The 20,221-nt window shown below is 38.4% G+C and overlaps 1 protein-coding gene across 1 annotated transcript in view; it reads left to right on the forward strand.

The window, feature by feature from the left end:
* IFRD1 (interferon related developmental regulator 1) overlaps nt 1-14,103 on the forward strand; it is a 32,640-nt gene extending 18,537 nt beyond the window's left edge. Inside the window, exons 9-12 of the mRNA XM_079711024.1 lie at nt 10,190-10,324; nt 10,825-10,953; nt 11,407-11,502; nt 13,352-14,103. Of these exons, the coding sequence (XP_079567150.1) occupies nt 10,190-10,324; nt 10,825-10,953; nt 11,407-11,502; nt 13,352-13,441 (450 nt within the window). The 3' untranslated portion in view covers nt 13,442-14,103. The remainder of the gene's footprint in view (nt 1-10,189; nt 10,325-10,824; nt 10,954-11,406; nt 11,503-13,351) is intronic.
* The last annotated feature ends 6,118 nt before the right edge of the window (nt 14,104-20,221 follow it).

The raw sequence follows: 20,221 nt of genomic DNA on the forward strand, positions 1-20,221 counted from the left end.
GAGAAGTTCCTTTAGCATTTGTTGTAAAGCTGGTTTGGTGGTGCTGAACTCTCTCAGCTTTTGCTTGTCTGTAAACGTTTTAATTTCTCCATCAAATCTGAATGAGATCCTTGCTGGGTAGAGTAATCTTGGTTGCAGGTTTCTCTCCTTCATCACTTTAATTATGTCCTGCCACTCCCTTCTGGCTTGTAGAGTTTCTGCTGAGAGATCAGCTGTTAACCTGATGGGGATTCCCTTGTGTGTTATTTGTTGTTTTTCCCTTGCTGCTTTTAATATGATTTCTTTGTGTTTAATTTTTGACAGTTTGATTAATATGTGTCTTGGCGTATTTCTTCTTGGATTTATTCTGTATGGGACTCTCTGTGCCTCCTGGACTTGATTAACTATTTCCTTTCCCATATTAGGGAAGTTTTCAACTATAATCTCTTCAAATATTTTCTCAGTCCCTTTCTTTTTCTCTTCTTCTTCTGGAACCCCTATAATTCGAATGTTGGTGCGTTTAATGTTGTCCCAGAGGTCTCTGAGACTGTCCTCTGTTCTTTTCATTCTTTTTTCTTTATTTTTCTCTGCATCAGTTATTTCCACTATTTTATCTTCCACCTCACTTATCCGTTCTTCTGCCTCAGTTATTCTGCTATTGATCCCATCTAGAGTATTTTTCATTTCATTTATTGTGTTTTTAATCGATGCTTGATTCATCTTTAGTTCTTCTAGGTCCTTGTTAACTGTTTCTTGCATATTGTCTATTCTATTTCCAAGATTTTGGATCTGGGAAATAGAATCTTGGATCAGCTTTACTATCATTATTCTGAATTCTTTTTCAGCTAGACTGCCTATTACCTCTTCATTTGTTAGGTCTGGTAGGTTTTTATCTTGCTCCTTCACCTGCTGTGTGTTTTTCTGCTTTCTCATTTTGCTTATGTTACTGTGTTTGGGGTCTCCTTTTTGCAGGCTGCAGATTCGTAGTTCCCGTTGTTTTTGGTGTCTGTCCCCCGTGGCTAAGGTTGTTTCAGTAAGTTGTGTAGGCTTCCTGGTGGGGGGGACTAATGCCTGTGTTCTGGTGGTTGAAGCTCGATCTTGTCTTTCTGGTGGACAGGTCCACGTCTGGTGGTGTGTTTTGGGGTGTCTGTGGCCTTATTATGTTTTTAGGTAGCCTCTCTGCTAATGGGTGGGGTTGTGTTCCTGCCTTGCTAGTTGCTTGGCATAGGGTGACCAGCACTGTAGCTTGCTGGTCGTTGACTGAAGCTGGGTGCTGGTGTTGAGATGGAGATCCCTGGGAGATTTTCGCTGCTTGATATTATGTGGAGCTGGGAGGTCTCTTGTGGACCCGTGTCCTGAAGTTGGCTCTCCCACTTCAGAGGCACAGCACTAACTCCTGGCTGCAGCACCAAGAGCCTTTCATCCACCCGGCTCAGAATAACAGTGAGAAAAAGTAGAGAGAAATAATTAGTAGAAGAAAGAAAGAGAGATTGAAAGAAAGGAAGAAGGGAAGTAAGGAAGGAAGGAAGGAAGAAAGAAAGGAGGGAGGGAGGAAGGATGGAAAGAAAGGAAAGAAAGGAGGGAGGGAGGGAGGAATGAAAGCAAAAGGAAGAGTGAATGGAAGAAGAGAGGGAGGGAGGGAGGAAGGAAAGAAAGAAAGAAAGGGAGGGAGGGAGGAAGGAAAGAAAAAGAAAGTGGAAAGAAGAAGGGTGGGAGGGAGGGAGGGATGGAGGAAAGAAAAAGAAAGAAGGAAAGGAGGAGCGGAGGGAGGGAGGGAGGAAGGGAAGGGAGGAAAAAAAGAAAGAGCAGGTAAAGTAAAATAGAATAAAGTATGAAATATAGTAGCGTTATTAAAATTAAAAAGTAATTATTGAAAAAAAACACGGACCGAAAGAACCCTGGGACATATGGTGGAAGCAAAGCTATACAGAGAGAATCTTACACAGAAGATTACACATACACATTCACAAAAAGAGAGCAGGGGGAAAAATCAAAAATCTTGCTCTCCAAGTCCACCTCCTCGATTTGGGATAATTCGTTGTAAAAAGAGGAAAAGGGCGAAAAGTCTGAAATCTTGCTAAGTCCACCTCCTTAATTTGAGATAATTCGTTGTAAAAAGAGGGAAAAAAAAGGGGGGAAAGTCTTAAATCTTGTCCTCAAGGTCCACTTCCTCAATTTGGGATGATTCGCTGTCCATTCATGCACTCCACAGACGCAGGGCACATCAAATGGACCGTGGAGCTTTAATCCGCTGCCTCGGAGGCTGCACAGAGAGATTTCCCTGTCTCTGCTCTCACAGCTCCCGGGTCTCAGCCTTGGACCTGGCCCCGCCTCTGCGCGTAGGTCGCTGGAGGGCGTCCGTTCTTCGCTCAGACAGGACGGGTTTAAAGGGGCCGCTGATTCGGGGGCTCTGGCTCACTCAGGCAGAGGGGAGGGAGGGGAATGCCCTCTCCTCGCGCACCAGGCAACAAAAGGGAAAAAAGTCTCTTGCCTCTCCGGTAGCTCCAGACCCTTTCCCCGGACTCCCTGCGGGCTAGCACTAACCCCTTCAGGGTCTCTTCCTGCCGCCAGCCCCAGACCTCTCCCTGCGCTCCGACTGAAAGCCGATACCCGAGCCTCAGCTCCCAGCCCCGCCCGCCCTGGCGGCCGAGCAGACAAGTCTCTCGGGCTGGTGTGTGCCTGAGGGCACCGATCCTCTGTGCCAAAATCTCTCTGCTTTGCCCTCCGCACCCCTGTTGCTGTGCTCTCCTCCGCTACTCCGAAGCTTTCCCCCTCCGCCACCTGCAGTCTCCGCCCGCGAAGGGGCTTGTAGTGTGTAGAAACCTTCCCTCCTTCACGGCTCCCTCCCACTGGTGCAGGTCCCGTCCATATCCTATTGTCTCTGTTTATTCTTTTTTTCTTTTGACCTACCCAGGTATGTGGGGAGTTTCTTGCCTTTTGGGGGGTCTGAGGTCTTCTGTCAGCGTTCAGTAGGTGTTCTGTTGGAGTTGTTCCACGTGTAGATGAATTTCTGATGTATCTGTGGGGAGGAAGGTGATCTCCGCGTCTTACTCTTCCGCCATCTTCCTCCGGCTCCCCCTGCCCATTTTGGGTTGGGTTTTTTTTTTTTTTTTTTTCTTCTTTGCGGTACGCAGGCCTCTCACTGCTGTGGCCTCTCCCGTTGTGGAGCACAGGCTCCAGATGCGCAGGCTCAGCGGCCATGGCTCACGGGCCCAGCCGCTCCGCGGCATGTGGGATCTTCCCGGACCGGGTCACGAACCCGTGTCCCCTGCATCGGCAGGCGGACTCCCAGCCACTGCGCCACCAGGGAAGCCCTGGGTTGTTTGTTTTTTTGATATTGAGCTGCATGAGTTGCTTGTATGTTTTGGAGATTAATCCTTTGTCAGTTGCTTCATTTGCAAATATTTTATCCCATTCTGAAGGTTGTCTTTTCATCTTGTTTATGGTTTCCTTTGCTGTGCAAAAACTTTGAAGTTTCATTAGGTCCCGTTTGTTTATTTTTGTTTTTATTGCCATTTCTCTAAGAGGTGGGTCAAAAAGGATCTTGCTGTGATTTATGTCATAGAGTGTTCTGCCTATGTTTTCCTCTAAGAGTTTGATGGTATCTGGCCTTACATTTAGGACTTTAATCCATTTGGAGTTTATTTTTGTGTATGGTGTTAGGGAGTGTTCTAATTTCATTCTTTTACATGTAGCTGTCCAGTTTTCCCAGCACCACTTATTGAAGAGGTTGTCTTTTCTCCATTGTATAGTCTTGCCTTCTTTATCAAAGATAAAGTGACCATATGTGCGTGGGTTTATCTCTGGGCTTTCTATCCTGTTCCATTGATCTATATTTCTGTTTTTGTGCCAGTACCATACTGTCTTGATTACTGTAGCTTAGTAGTATAGTCTGAAGTCAGGGAGCCTGATTCCTCCAGCTCTGTTTTTCTTTCTTAAGGTCTTTGTGTTTCCATACAAATTGTGTAATTTTTTGTTCTAGTTCTGTGAAAAATGCCAGTGGTAGTTTGATAGGGATTGCACTGAATCTGTAGATTTCTTTGGGAAGTATAGTCATTTTCACAATGTTGATTCTTCCAATCCGAGAACGTGGTGTATCTCTCCATCTATTTGTATCCCCTTTAATTTCTTTCATCAGTGTCTTATAATTTTCTGCATACAGGTCTTTTGTCTCCTTAGGTAGGTTTATTCCTAGATATTTTATTCTTTTTGTTGCAATGGTAAATGGGAGTGTTTTCTTAATTTTACTTTCAGATTTTTCATGATTAGTGTATAAGAATGCAAGAGATTTCTGTGCATTAATTTTATATCCTGCTACTTTACCAGATTCATTGATTAGCTCTAGTAGTTTTCTGGTAGCATCTTTAGGATTCTCTATGTATAGTGTCATGTCATCTGCAAACAGTGACAGCTTTACGTCTTCTTTTCCGATTTGGATTTTATTTCCTTTATTTCTTTTTCTTCTCTGATTGCTGTGACTAAAACTTCCAAAACTGTGTTGAATAGTAGTGGTGAGAGTGGGCAACCTTGTCTTGTTCCTGATCTTAGTGGAAATGGTTTCGGTTTTTCACCATTGAGGACGATACTGGATGTGGGTTGGTCATATATGGCCTTTATTATGTTGAGGAAAGTTCCCTCTATGCCTACTTTCTGGAGAATTTTTATCATAAATTGGTGTTGAATTTTGTTGAAAGCTTTCTCTGCATCTATTGAGATGATCATATGGTTTTTCTCCTTCAGTTTGTTAATATGGTGTATCACGTTGATTGATTTGCGTATATTGAAGAATCCTTGCACTCCTGGGATAAACCCCACTTGATCATAGTGTATGATCCTTTTAATGTGCTGTTGGATTCTGTTTGCTAGTATTTTGTTGAGGATTTTTGCATCTATGTTCATCAGTGATATTGGCCTGTAGTTTTCTTTCTTTGTGACATCTTTGTCTGGTTTTGGCATCAGAGTGATGGTGGCCTCGTAGAATGAGTTTGGGAGTGTTCCCTCCTCTGCTATATTTTGGAAGAGTTTGAGAAGGATAGGTGTTAGCTCTTCTCTAAATGTTTTATAGAATTCTCCTGTGAAGCCATCTGGTCCTTGGCTTTTGTTTGTTGGAAGGTTTTTAATCATAGCCTCAATTTCAGTGCTTGTGATTGGTCTGTTCTTATTTTCTCTTTCTTCCTCGTTCATTCTCGGAAGGTTGTGCTTTTCTAAGAATTTGTCCATTTCTTCCAGGTTGTCCATTTTATTGGCATATAGTTGCTTGTAGTAATCTCTCATGATCCTTTGTATTTCTGCAGTGTCAGTTGTTACTTCTTTTTCATTTCTAATTCTATTGATTTGAGTCTTCTCCCTTCTTTTCTTGTTGAGTCTGGCTAATGGTTTATCAATTTTGTTTATCTTCTCAAAGAACCAGCTTTTAGTTTTATTGATCTTTGCTATTGTTTCCTTCATTTCTTTTTCATTTGTTTCTGATCTGATCTTTATGATTAAAAATGTGGAATGCTTCACGAATTTGCCAGTCATCCTTGTGCAGGGGCCATGCCAATCTTCTCTGTATCATTCCAATTTTAGTATATGTGCTGCTGAAGGGAGCACTCTTTGCTATTTTTCTTAAGTTTTTTGAAAGGTGGGGAGTGTCTGGTGGTGGGTTAGTGTGGTTACAAGGTGTTCAAAAAGATTAGTTAAACCATAGGTTGATTTAAATTAGATTTTTTTTTAGCACATGTGTGGCATCAAATTATTCAGAGCCTTTTGCTAACATTAATTATTTTGTGTTATTATTAACCTGGAAATCTAGCTATGTGATGAAATCAGCTTGGGAGACTTAGTAAAAATCTCTCTGAAGAGCTGGCTTTTAGGTTGGGTTTTAAAGAATGAGTTGGTGAAATATTAATAATAGCTATTTGTTCAAAGTTGATATGAAGAATTAGTAATCCTTCATTTGTGAGAGCTCCCTTAGTTTACTTTGTGTGTCTACCATGTATCCAAGCAGGTGAAGAGTGTACTTAGGAGCTGCTCTGCCTGGGTTCAAATTCTGTCTTCCACCCTTATTAGGATGATGTTGGGCAACTTCTCTATGCCTCAGTATCCATATGTTTACAATGGAGTTAATAATAGTCACTACCTAATATGGTTCTTGGGAACACATGCCAAGTACAGTATAAGTGGTAGCAGTTCCTGCACTCTTAACTGAATCATGTATTACCTCCCTCTTGCTAGTACTCTAGTAGTGGCCTTTTAGGAGCTCTCTAGGGTAACTTAAAAAAAGACAAGGACTATTTAATGAGTGGAATTATAGGTCTGAGGGCCATGTGGTATGCTGATTCAGGAAAATATACCAAAATATAGTATAGTCAGACCTTCCCTAATTTTCCCTGCTCTATCCCCCACCTAAGCTGACAGGGGAAGTGCTTCAGGACAGAGAGACAGAGCAGAAACAAAGAAAATCTGAAGACTCACAACACACTCCCCGGGCCTTAAATCACTTAGATTTTATATTTCCAGAAAGGACAACCCCACGTGCTTCTCATTTCTTGCCTTTGTTTATAGGATAACTGACTCATGTAAAAATGTCTCCATACCCTGATGGAGACATTCTGCCTCAATTAGCAGGGAATGAAAAGAATAAAAGTCTTTGTAGTTGAGTAGAGTCAGATAAAACCATTCTAGAAATAGTAGTCAGCACTTTGCGGTGAAGTGGGGAGAGATCAAATTCTGTTTTAATGTTAGGCTTCCCTGTGATTATTTTTTAACACGTAGGACAGCTGTGCAAGATCCAGCTTATTTCACTTTGTTTACAATCAGTGCTCCAGTGACTTCTGTATAGAAATACTAGATTGAGGGATGATTTTTGTGACCTTAAGCATCTCATCCTGTGTATTTAAACTCTTCTAAAAGTTTTCTGTGGTTTCATTTCATTCTAATGCCACTCAGCCTTTGAAACCATTTAACTTATAGTCATTTAGTATGAAATAATTATCTTTAGCTGACCTATTTGAAGCATTTATATTGTTAGACTGAAACAGGCTATATCATAAAAGAGCTGTAGCATAATGGATGTTTATGTACTGTGTTTTATATATTTTTAGACTATATAAATATATTTTACTTAGGCCTTAAATAAACCTGTGAGATGTGGGTAGTATTAACTATCCCCTTTTTATATCAGAGGACCTGAGACACAGATTGCTAATGTAATTATGCCCAAGGTTATATATGTCTAAGTAATGGATGTTTGTGATTCAAACATAGATGTTCTGACTGCAAAACCTGTTTTGTATGACAATAAACTTCCTCATGTAGCTGTAATTACTACACTGATTTTTTAAAAGTCCAATTCTATGTAAATTCCTCTAAATCTAGAATATTGATATAATAGTTCATGCTTCATAATTTATTGGGCAAATTTATATTTCCTGTCTTACTTAATCCTTAAAACTATCATGTGGTGGGAGGGTGGATATTTTCATTTTACTCGTGATGAAACAGATTCGTAATTTTTAAAACTTGGTATAGTGAGTAGTAGGCTTGAGGTTCTGATCTAGGACTTTTGACCCCGTTGTGTGGCAATGACTGTGCAGTTTTCTTATCATTATTGATAAGAGTTAGGTATTTGTCCCTCTAGGAGCCCATTTTTCATTTGTCCCTGAGTGTAAAGTTTTACTATGCAGTTATCCCAAACTTCAGTAAATTGGCTTTTGGATGCTGTTTATGGACTATTTTTGTTATATTTTATGTTTTCTTTCTTTTTAAAGCACAGGCACTTTATGGAGACATTTCCCTACAGTACTTAATATTTATTTTCACAAGTACTATATTCAACTCAATGGTTCAGACTCTGTAAACTAGATTGAGTTTTATTGATTGCTAAGATTATTTACCATGGAGTTTCTCAACTTCAGCACTGTTGATAGGTTGGGCTGGATAGTTTTTGTTGTTAGAGGGGGCGCTGTCTTGTACATTTCAGGATGTTTAGCAGCTTCCCTAGCTTCTACTCATTAGAGGCCAGTAGCACCTCCTGGCAGATGATGATAATCAAAAATGTCTTTAGACATGGCCAGATGTATGCTGGGAGGTAAGATTGTTGAGACCACTAGCAGTAGTTCCCAGTTCTTAGAACAAATTAAGGTGATGCATAAAGTCTTATTAATTTTTGGTGTATTCTCCCATATATATATTTTTAAATCTTCCATAAATTTTCTTTTTGAGAATAATACAAAAGAACAAGTAGTCAATGAAATGAGTAGAGAACTTCCAGTCCCTGAAATGTATTTGTTTCTAGCAGTAAAATGATTCCCGTTTTGTTATGATGGAATCAAATTTATTGGAATTTAAATATACAGATCATGTATCTTATCAGCTTTGGTACCTGCTTTTCTAGATGAAAATCTTCTTGACAGGTGTTATTTCCAGCTAACTCAGACATAGGAAGTTGAATCAGAACATTTGAAGAAAACATTTGTTAGAACAGTTAAGAATATACAATCTCTAAAATACTGACAATGAGAAAATACTTTAAATTAAGAATATCTGGGGCTTCCCTGGTCGTAGTGGTTAAGAATCTGCCTGCCAATGCAGGGGACACGGGTTTGAGCCCTGGTCCGGGAAGATCCCACATGCTGCGGAGCAACTAAGCCCGTGAGCCACAACTGCTGAGCCTGTGCACCTAGAGCCTGTGCTCCGCAAGAAGAGAAGCCACCGCAACAAGGAGTAGCCCCCGCTCGCCACAACTAGAGAAAGCCTGCGCACAGCAACGAAGACCCAACACAGCCAAAAATAAATAAATTTAAAAAAAAAGAATGTTAATTTCAAGCTTACTTTCCATGAGTGTAATAATTTTTTTCATTTTAGACGTTAAAAGAAATCATATTTTTTGAGATTGAACAATTATGTATACAGTGTGAAGAATGCCTAGAATAAGAGCTGCTTGTTTTATTTTTTTTTATTTTTGGCTGCGTTGGGTCTTTGTTGCTGCATGTGGGCTTTCTCTAGTTTTGGTGAGCGGGGGCTCCTCTTCGTTGCAGTGTGCGGGCTTCTCATTGCGGTGGCTTCTCTTGTTGCAGAGCATGAGCTGTAGGTGCACGGGCTTTAGTAGGTGCAGCATGCGGGCTCAGTAGTTGTGGCATACGGGCTCTAGGATGTGCAGGCTTCAGTAGTTGTGGTGTGCACGCTTAGTAGTTATGGCTCTCGGGCTCTAGAGTGCAGGCTCAGTAGTTGTGGTGCATGGGCTTAGTTGCTCCATGGCATGAGGGATCTTCCCGGACCAAGGATCGAACCCGTGTCCCCTGCATTGGCAGGTGGATTCTTACCCACTGCACCACCAGGGAAGTCTGAGCTGTTTGTTTTAATAGGATAAGTTAAGTGATTGTTACCACCAATGCAAAAAATGTTAAATAGGCATTAATAACTAGAACTGGAGGTGGGTCACCTTCTGGCTTCCATGAGTGTCTGCTCTAGTTTTGGTCAGCTAAAGAACTTGGAATCATCTTTTAGTTTAATGTGGTTGTAAAATTTAATCAGGGAGTAAAAACACCCAAAATAAAGAGACTTTCAAAGTATAGCCACTTAAACTGTAAAAAGGAAGCCCATAGTCAACTTAAGGTCATAGCAAATAGTAATACATTTTGTGGCTTCCCTCCAAAAGGGATTAAAATATCTTCCTTTCTTAAATAATTTAATCACTTGAGTTGTGCACCTGATGTAAATACTCGGTTGCTTATTTGAAATATGGCCAATAAATTAGAAATTAGGTGCTTTAAAAAACATTACTGATAGCTTGCCCTTTTGGAATAAGAATATTTGGAATTCTGGGAATATGTGCTTTGGGGACTAGGGAGCCAGTGGGTAGACGCTGTATTGGTTTATGTGTATCTGACTATCACTGAACTTGGAAATCCCAGTAATGTCTTGAATACAGTAGGAACACGGTAAGCATTGGCTGAATGCATCTGGTTATACTTGGAAGAGGAATGTTCATTGTTTGGTGGTAGTGTATCATCTTGTAGGCAACATTTCTGGATTAAATTTTTGCATGACAATAAGTGTTTATATGTGTATCTGTGCCAAGATCTCTAAATAGCTCAAAGATTTGTATTGTTCTTTGTAACTCTGTTGGATATTTCCAAGGTGGACTGTTTTTTGTTAACTCTAGAAGAACTTGGGGGGAAAGAAACAACAAACCACAAACAAAACCAAATTTTTTTTTTCTGACCAGGACTTTTTTTACGAAGACATGGAGTCTTTGACTCAGATGCTTAGGGCTTTGGCTACAGATGGAAATAAGCACCGGGCCAAAGTGGACAAGAGAAAGCAGCGGTCGGTGTTCAGAGACATCCTGAGGGCGGTAGAGGTAGGCCACTTAATGCTGTAATAGATACTCCTTGATGGTTGGTCTGTAAACCCCATTTATCTTCCCTTCCTTTCCTAGATTTCTGCTTCCCCCCATTTCACCACTGGCTTGTGAGGATATCTTGTCTTTCTGACTTGTCCTGTAACCTACCCTCCCTCCGGCCCTGCCAATCCTAGACCAGTATAAATATCTGACTTTTTCACCAAGTTTGTTGAGTGCTTTTGAAATTTAAAAACATTCACAACAAGGTGGTTTTGCCATTAATATTTATCCAAACTTAGTTGTGTCTTCAAGTCTACTACAACTAAGCAAATTCTATACCCTTATACGTGGGATAGTAGTTCCACTTTCTAGTCTATTTATATTTCAGGGATGGAGGTATCGGTTTAAACCACATTATTCATTTCACCATATACATGTCTATTTAGAAATTGTGTTTATGTAGGATCTCTTTAGATCATTTTGGTTCCTCTTACAATTGTTGTTCTTCTATTGGCCAGGAACGGGATTTTCCAACAGAAACTGTTAAATTTGGTCCTGAACGCATGTATATTGATTGCTGGGTCAAAAAACATACATATGACACCTTTAAGGAGGTTCTTGGATCAGGGATGCAGTACCACTTGCAGGTGAGTGGGTGACATCCTTTCTGTATGTTTGCTTTTAAATTAGGGAGGAGTTTTAAATTTACCTTACTTAACTGGCTTTTGAAGTTAGTTTGAATATACAGAATGTTTTCAGCATATGATATGAAATATAGCAAATTTATTTTTGAAAGTTAAATTGAATAAATATGAAACTCTTCTTTTTGTTTTTGTATTGTGTAAGCCTAGTGGAGCATCTATATGGCTGTTGGAACACTATTGCTATCTTTGTAGGGAAGCAGATAATTTGACATAGCTTTCTTGAATTCAAGGCATTGGAAAACCATTTGGTCTTATGAGAAACAAAGAAAATAAGTGACTTACATTCATATTTATAAGCTCTACATAACTTCTGTTAACCAGATTTCACTTTATGTAGTTAAAAAAAAAGAGCTGATATTTAATACTGAGCCTTATTACCTTTCTCTTTTATTTAAGTCAAATGAATTCCTTCGCAATGTTTTTGAACTTGGACCCCCAGTGATGCTTGATGCTGCAACACTTAAATCAATGAAGATTTCTCGTTTTGAAAGGGTAGGTTTGGTTTTTGTTTTCAATAGAACTGAATGCACAGAAGAAAAGTGGAGCCAAAGCTTTGATTCTGCCAGGTGATAGGTATTTAGCTATGTCTGTGAGATTTTAGTTCTCGTGATGTTTCAGACACAGGGTAGCTGGACTAAAAGTATAGAAACTTCACTGCATTTAGAGTATGGAGGGTTATGATGAAAAATTTTTACCCATAATCCTATTAACATAGAAGCTATTTTCGTCTTTTGTTTCCTTTTGCTCTATGAAGTTTATATAGTTAAGGATAAATATTTACACAGTGCTTCTTTCCTATCAGGTAACTGAGCCTAAACTTAGTAAGTACCAGATTCATTTTACAAATGAGGAAACATGTGCTCAGAGAGTTTGTAACATTAAATAGTAGTTAATATTTTTATTTAACATTTCAAAAACCCTTATATTTTTATTTTTTTTACTAAGGTAAAATTCACATAACATAAAATAAACTATTCTACACTGTACAATTTAGTGGCATTTAGTACACTTACAGTGTTGCACAACTGTCACCACTATCTAGTTTCCAAACATTTTCACTACCTCAAAAGGAACCTTATGTCCATTAAGTATTCATTCTCCGTTCCCCTCCCCTCTTCTTCTCCCAGCTGCTGACAGTCACTAATATGCATTCTATCTCTGGATTTACCTATTCTGGATATTTCGTATACATAGAATCATATAATGTGACCTTTTGTGACTGTTTTTTTTCATTTAGCATAATGTCGCCAGGTTCATCCATGTTGTAGCGTGTCATTACTTCAGTCCTTTTTGTGGCCAAATAATCCTTCATTGTGTGGATATGCCACATGTTTATCTGTTCGTTAGTTGGTGGACATTTGGCTTGTTTCCACTTTTTGGCCTTTTAAATCGTGCTGCTATGAACATATATGTACAAGTTTTTGTTAGAGCACCTGTTTTTGATTCTTTTAGTTGTATACCTAGGAGTGGAGTTGCTTGGTCTTGTGGTAATTCTGTGTTTAACTTTTTAAGGAACCACCAAACTGTTTTCTACAGTGACTGTAGTGCATTTTGCATTCCCACTAGCAGTATAAGAGTTCAAATTTTGACATCCCTACCAACACTTTTTTGGTTTTACTTTTGTTTTAAATTATAGCCATCCTAGTGGGTCTGAATTGTTTAATTGTATATTATAAAGAATCTTTACATTTAATCATTTTGATGGCCATATAATTGATTGTTGGGTATTTTAAAACTTTTAAATAAATACTAACATTTTTACATAATTTCTCTTTTGAATTATTTCTTGGAAGAAATCCTTGCATGGGACTACAGGGCTTGATTATGATTTTTTGATATGCATTGCCAAATTACCTTCCAAAATAATTCTATCATTTTAAATTATTTTCAGTGGTGAATGAAAGCATGTAGTTATTACACACATATTTGACAGCATTGGGTTTTATAATTTTAAAAGTTTGTTAGTTTGAATGAAACCTTATGATATTTTTCCTTATTATTTTAATTAACAGCAAAGTTGAGTATTTTGTTCACATTAATTCATGATTTGTCTTTTCCTTGATCAGAATAAATGTTTATATACTTAAAAAATTTTTTTGGCTGGAATTTTCTTGGTATTTTACATGTTTGGCTATTTTTTTTCATACAGAATAGCCATGAACTATAATGTGTTAATTTTCCCCCTCATTCTTCTGTCTGTCTTATAAACATTTAAAATATTTCTAGAGTCAAATTAGTTCATTTCTTTCCTTTGTGATTTTTTTATTTATCTTTTTTTTAACTTTATAAGAATATCTGAAGCCTTAGTGGCTCATCTGTATTTTCCTTTTCTTCATTTCAGCATTTATATAATTCTGCTGCCTTCAAAGCTCGAACAAAAGCTCGAAGCAAATGTCGAGATAAGAGAGCAGATGTTGGAGAATTCTTCTAGGTTTTTAGCATTTGAAGACCACTTTCTAATTTCCCTTTTTTTAAAAAAAATAATTTCTAATGTATTTAAACTCTAGAGACAGTTTTTTATCTTGGGTCAACAGATAGCTTTTGTAGTAGGGGTTATCTTATAATTTAATGTATAGTATTGCAAATGATGAGTTCTGGTTATTGAATATTCTCTGTATAATCAGTAAACATGAATAAAGTGTTTGTAGTGTGTGGTCATTTTCTATTTATGAAGAAAGCAAAACTATAGTATTTCACTTGATTTCATGATGAGAAAAACTATTAACTGAGGTTAAATTTCTTACACTGTGGTTGTCAGAAATATTGATTATAATGATATAGATATACAAGGTATTTAACTTAAGATCTTAGATGAGTTCTGGATACAATTTTGGGAGCTAGATCTTCTGGAAAAGCTGCTATTATTTTCAATTTTAAATGGAACCTAATAATTTTGTCACTGGGATCAACAAAGGGAATTATACCATGAGACCATACAGCTGCACTTACAGGCCATTCAGTCCATCTGTTATTCATAATGAATTTGTATATGCCAGAAAATTTGCTAGCCTTGACCTCTGAGGGCAGTAACACTAATTTTATCTGCTGTGTAAGACCTTGTGCTCTTTATTTTGAAATAAAGATCTTTTCACACTAAAAGTGCTTCTTTTTTAATAGAAGAAACATTTATGGGTTTGAAGTTCAGAGTTCAAAATGATGAAATGGGGTAGGGAGAGAGTGAAACAGAACTTGCTTTGTATATTTGGAAACATGAAAATAAATGAAAAAATGTAGCAATATATCATTGGCATTCCAACTATTAAGACTATTGCTGCTTGGTTGCCCATGATGTGATTTTTTTACTTTATGGGAAGTTGTAAGCATTTTGACAATGCATTAGGGTTTTGTTATTATTAAACTTTATATTAAAATTACATTGCACGAGTAATACCTGCAGTTTAGAATTCATAGATTTATTTCTTTATATTAATGCAGAAAATAGTGATAAGAGGGGTGGGGAAGCGTGTAGATAAGGACCAAAAATGAGGTATTTTTTCTAAACTAGCATCTCTCTGCCACATCTTCAACCTCTCCTGGAAGGTCTGATGTGCCCTCTTCGTTGAAAATCATTGGCCAGCCTGTGCAACCACTATTGCTTCTGGGAGTATGAGTTCCATCCCTCAGAAACAGTGCAATGGAAAACAGACTTGGAATCTCGAACCTGGTGTTGTGTGTTGTCATCTCTTTATATTCCAAGTAGGTTAGAACCATGGAGAAGAGATTGCAAGTAATATTTTTTTCTAAATTTTCAATTTCATATATGTATATTTTAAAATATTAATGAATTTTTATTAAAGTGATGTATATACATAATAGTATGTCAAGGCTTATAAGGAAGTTAGCTCCCTGTGCCATCCTTTCCCATTTCTCAGGAGGCATTTCATTTCAGCCTTTATAGTTTTTTCCTAGCACCTTGGTTTCAGATTTCTAAGTAGTATGCTTACACAGCTATTTCTTTATTCGATAGGTGAAGATTTCTGCCTTTTTACTTTTCCCTTCTCCCATTTTGTTTCGGTTTTTTGTTTGTTTTTTTGGTTAAATCAGCATCATTTGCATTATAGTGACCATATTTCTATTCATTTCTGAACTAGATGGTTTACTATGCTTACATTTCCATTCTCACAGGACATCTTGTCTTGGTTTTACACACACATTGCTAACTTTTCCAAAATAGTCCCAAGTAAGTTTGTAAAATTCTTCTTTAATCTATCTTCCACATGGTCAAAGCCCAACAGAGTACTTGTTTCAGTCTAGACTAACTTCTCTCTCATCTTAGTATACAGCTGTTTCCTGAGACTTCATCATCCTGGGATTTGTTTTCCTCTCGCGAGTTGGATTACACATCTGGACCCCCTGTCTTCGTTATTAGGTTACTTTCCTGTTAAAGTGGAACACTTCCTTCAGTAACTTCTGGAAATGAGTGTGTGGGAGGTCAGTTATTTTGGAACTTTAAACGTCTGACAGATACTTTGGCTTGGTATATAAAATTCTAGGTAGAAAACCAAATTCAGGATTTTGAAGGCATTGCTCTATTCTAATTAAAGTGTTGCTGCGATATCTGATGGGATTTTAATTTCTGATTTGTTTCTTTTGTTCTTTGAACCTGTCTCTACTGTTCTAAAAGCGGGTGGTACTGTGCTTTGGTGGACTCTGGCAATCTGGAAAATACTAAGTTCTTGACCTCCCCTCCCCCTTCACACACACATACACATTTTCTTTGATCTGGAACTCCCATGAGATACTAGAGCTGCTGGGTTGAGTCTCTGGCCTTATTTCTTTTTCTTGGGAGATTTCTATAACATGGTTTTCCAGTCTTCTTATTGCATTATATTTTCAGCTCACGTGAAATTACCTGCCTGTATTTAGCTCCATACTTCACTTTTGCCGCCAGTTCCTGAGCCTGCCTGAATTCTGCAGGGTCTGTCACCTCACTCAGCAGTGATGGTCCTCCGGAGGTCTGCTAAGGCAGGTACCAACCACTTTCTCCTTCCCATATTTGATACATTTGTTGAAATCTTGCTCAGTGTTTCCTCCTATTTTTATACTTGTGGTTTTATAATTTTTATTCTGCCTTTTTACTGGGATTTTAGGAGGAAGAAGATATAAGTAAGTGTTAATTTGTATATTAAATTTATAGACGGGGGCCTTTTGTCAAATTGATGGGTAGTTGCTAGACAGGATAACTGGGGATTCAATGTGAAAGAATGCTTGAGTTTTCTTCAGAGCAGTAAAATGGTATATGAGAGACCAATTCATTCCTTGCTTCTTGGTTAATCTTGCTGGCTTAAAGGAATTTAAAATGGTCCCTGCCTAGTAAGTTCTTCGAGGTTCAGTCATTAATTTTGAACCAATTGGTATCTTTGACTCAAGTCTTTGGTAGCATGTTTTAATTTCCTGGGAATGAGATATAATATTTGAAAGAAAAAGCAAGAAATACTTGAAAATATCCCCAGGTTGAACAGTTCATGTGAGAATACCTATTTTCTTTTTGTGACTCAAAACTCTTCTGGATGTGGCCTTTCAGATACAGAGTAGATAAAATGAGGTAGGTTGTCTTGTTTTGTTCTTCACTGGTTCTCCAGAAGTCTAACGGCTCATAAGCCTTAAAAAATCTGATCCCCCTCACTGGTGTAAAATAGGGTTGAATTCAGACTTTGGCAGGAGGAGTTGCTTAGTCTCCATTTTCCTCACCTTTGAGGTGGAGTGGAGGTGACAGATACTTCAAGGGTTAGGTTTACAGGAGAGAGAAAAACAGTGTTCAAAATGAGGCCATCCTATTATTTTTTCAAAGAATAGATGGTTTAAAACAGATGAGGTAGTTGGGAGATTAAAGCTGAATATGATAATTAAAATAATAGCTAACAAACATTCTCATTTTCCAAGAAATTTGGTATAGCTTTTAATGTATTATATGCTTCTGAGAAAAAGTTACTAGTTACATTGCCTTTCTTCATGAACTGGTCCTCAGGTATAGATAAAGCTTTGAAAGATGACACTCTTTTCCCCCAAAAGGAGAGTGAGGTCCATACTGAATACAGACGTAAAAGGAATTTTGTGGAGCAAACATTTTCTAATTGACGTGCAATATGTCTCAAGGATGAATTAATGTCTGTCTAGCGATGGCAATGGAGGGTAGGATTATAAAGGGTTACGTATCCGTTTACCACTTAACCCTCAGTATCCTGCTCGGATAGTCAGGGGGGTGGGCTTGTGGTATAGTCTACTCCTCACTGTGCTGCTTTTATGTACCCCAGAGGGCAGACGGTCCTTGGCATGTGTGAGAGGGAACCATGTCAGAGGCTGACATTCCTGAGAAAGGAGGACGCATTAAAAACTCACAGAATAAAGCCTTTGAAAAGGAGAGAAAGTTGATGAGATAAAGTGCTTCCATTGCCGGCAGTGGGGGCACTGGGTCTGTAGCCATGCAATCTCCCACGCACAGTCCGCTTCTGTAGCTACTGCAAGCCCTAGGTGTCCTCTGATCTGCCCTCATCCTGGTTAGACGGTCAGCCTTATTCTTTTCCTGTTGACTGGAGTCCTGTTCAAGTTAGTTGTCAGAGTGGCAGCTCCAGCCTGCTACCCGATATTTATATATGGGAGCACCTCCTGGCAGAAGTGCAGGAACTGTGTCAGTTTACACATCCACCAAATAAGGACATAAATCTCAGTCCAATCAGAACCTCATCAGTTACCAATTAAATCAAGGCATGGTGGTTTTTTTTCTTTTTAAAACATAGTCCCAGTACTATATTTACTAAAAACCTTAGGCACTATGAAAAAAAGTCAGTATTTGGAATCTTACACTGCTTGGCTAAGTTAACACTAAATATAGACCAGCAGTTTCATGCTGGGGTTTATGGGCTTTATAGGAGCACCATGTGCTGAAGGGAGGCAAAGAAAGAGCTACAGAATTTCTAGAAAGTCATTATAGTTGCTTCTGAATAATTTGTTTTTCCTGGTAACCTAGCAGTCAGAGCTCACATTTTTGTAAGTAATTTGCATGCTATTACTCTACTGAGACTGAATTATGATTCTTGAGGCTGGGATGTTTTTTGTTGCATGTGCTGTGTGCTTTTTTTTTTTTAATTTTTAAATTTATTTTATCTTTGGCTGCGTTGGGTCTTCGTTGCTGTGCACGGGCTTTTCTCTGGTTGTGGTGAGCAGGGGCTACTCTTCGTTGCAGTGTACAGGCTCCTCATTGCGGTGGCTTCTCTTGTTGTGGAGCACAGGCTCTAGGCACACAGGCTTCAGTAGTTGCGGCACGTGGGCTCAGTAGTTGTGGCGCACAGGCTTAGTTGCTCCGTGGCATGTAGGATCTTCCGGGACCAGGGCTCGAACCCGTGTCCCCTGCATTGGCAGGCGGATTCTTAACCACTGCACCACCAGGGAAGCCCTACTCTGTGCTTTTTTAACTTTTGATACAGATGGTTTAGACTTGATTTTAAAAATTACTTCCTGGATGTGAAGAGGCACTGACTCTGAAATGGAATTATAGAACAAATTACCATGACTTGCTCAGTAAAGCTTCCTATTAGCTTTGAATTAAATCCTATTATAACAATTTTGATTTTGTGGCAAGCAGTGCTGGTTTGAGTTATTTCTCTGGTTTGATACTAAGCACCTATGGGAAAAAGTAAAGAGTAAAGCAAATTTTCATAGACGATGATATTGGTCAGAATATTTATTAGTAGGTAGTCAAAGAATTCTTAAATGACAAAAAGAATCAGCTGTTAGCATTGATCTAAACTGGAGGAAAATAAAATTACTTACATGTTTCAGCTCAAGGTATTAGAAAGGGTTCCATGAAAAGGATGCTACTTTGGTTGGTCAGTCTTACTTAATGAGCAAATTTGCACACCGCAGTCAAGAAGGAGGGTCAAGTTAGTGCAATGCAGAATTTAGTAACACTCTGGCTGCTTCAGCACTGCTGGTTGTTCCCAGATGCTCTCATGTGGGGATGCAAAGATAGCAACAACTGAGTGTCAAACAGCTATGGGTCCTGGCTTGAGGGCCATGTGATCTTGTATCCATTTACTCACGGGGTCATTTGCAGGCTCTTGGCGTCGGTGAACCACACCCAACTCAGTTTTTTCTAGTGGCTCTTTATTTTTCATTTGCATGTTGCATTTAATTAAAAATGCATTGAAATAGCATCTATTTACATTGTGACTTTACCCAAATGAAGAGATTTCTGTTCAGAGCGCTTCAGAGTTCACACTAAGTTGTTATGTTAATGCTTCTGGGTTTGATGTCGCATTGAATCACCTTTTGAGTTAGCAGCAAGGCCAGTAGTTTGGAGATTTTATTAGTCGTGCAGCTCTTAAGTCAGTTTTATAGCTATGATTTTCTAGCTAGTCCTCTACTTTGTAAACACTGATTCAAGCCTCAGTATGAGATTTAAGCAATAGTAATTACATCCCTAGAGGGGAAGCTAAGGCTCAAGGATGTCAAGTCAGAGATCCAAAAATGAACCATGTGTCAGCCACCAAGCCTAAAATAGACGCTGTGTCTGGAACGATGATCCTATGATGGGACACAACCTTTATGCCTCATCAGATATTAGTGTTTGGGATAATATATAAAGAGAGGATAAAATAGAAAACATTTTTAAAAGAATAGGAATCTGTGACCATGCATCAGTCAACACTTTTGGTTTTATCTGTAAAAGGATGAGATTTGATTGATCTCTAAGGCCCCTCTGTTCTATATGCTGTTACTTTTTTTTTTTTTGTCACTTAAAATCATTCCCTTAGGAATGATCCATGAAGTATATTTGGAATTCAGTAATATCTATATCTAAAGTGCTTCAGTAGTATCTTACCTAAAATATTCAGGGAGTTAAGTGTTCTTGTTAATTAAAAATTCAGCATAACTGAAACACCCTTTTAGATTTTTGCTTTGAAAAAAAATTTAACTAGTTCATGACTTTTCGAGCTCACTGTTTTTCTTAGCTAGGGTTCTGGGGGAACATTTTTTTTTTTTTACAAGTACTAGTAGGTTTTTAGTTATTACTGGGAAATTGTTCGGTCTTAATATTTTAGTGTGCAGTTTAATCTGTTTAGTAAATGGCTGATACTTTTTTTTTTTTCAGATCTTCTATAGGTGTTCATCTTTTTTTTCCTGAATTTGGTTTCTCCTAACTCTAATCATATTTGCCTTCATTCTGTAGCTGGGCATTAAAGGAAATTTTTAAAATGTTAAGAGGAAGTCA

Source organism: Hyperoodon ampullatus (genome assembly GCF_949752795.1).
Source record: "Hyperoodon ampullatus genome assembly, chromosome: 9".
Taxonomy (NCBI): domain Eukaryota; kingdom Metazoa; phylum Chordata; class Mammalia; order Artiodactyla; family Ziphiidae; genus Hyperoodon; species Hyperoodon ampullatus.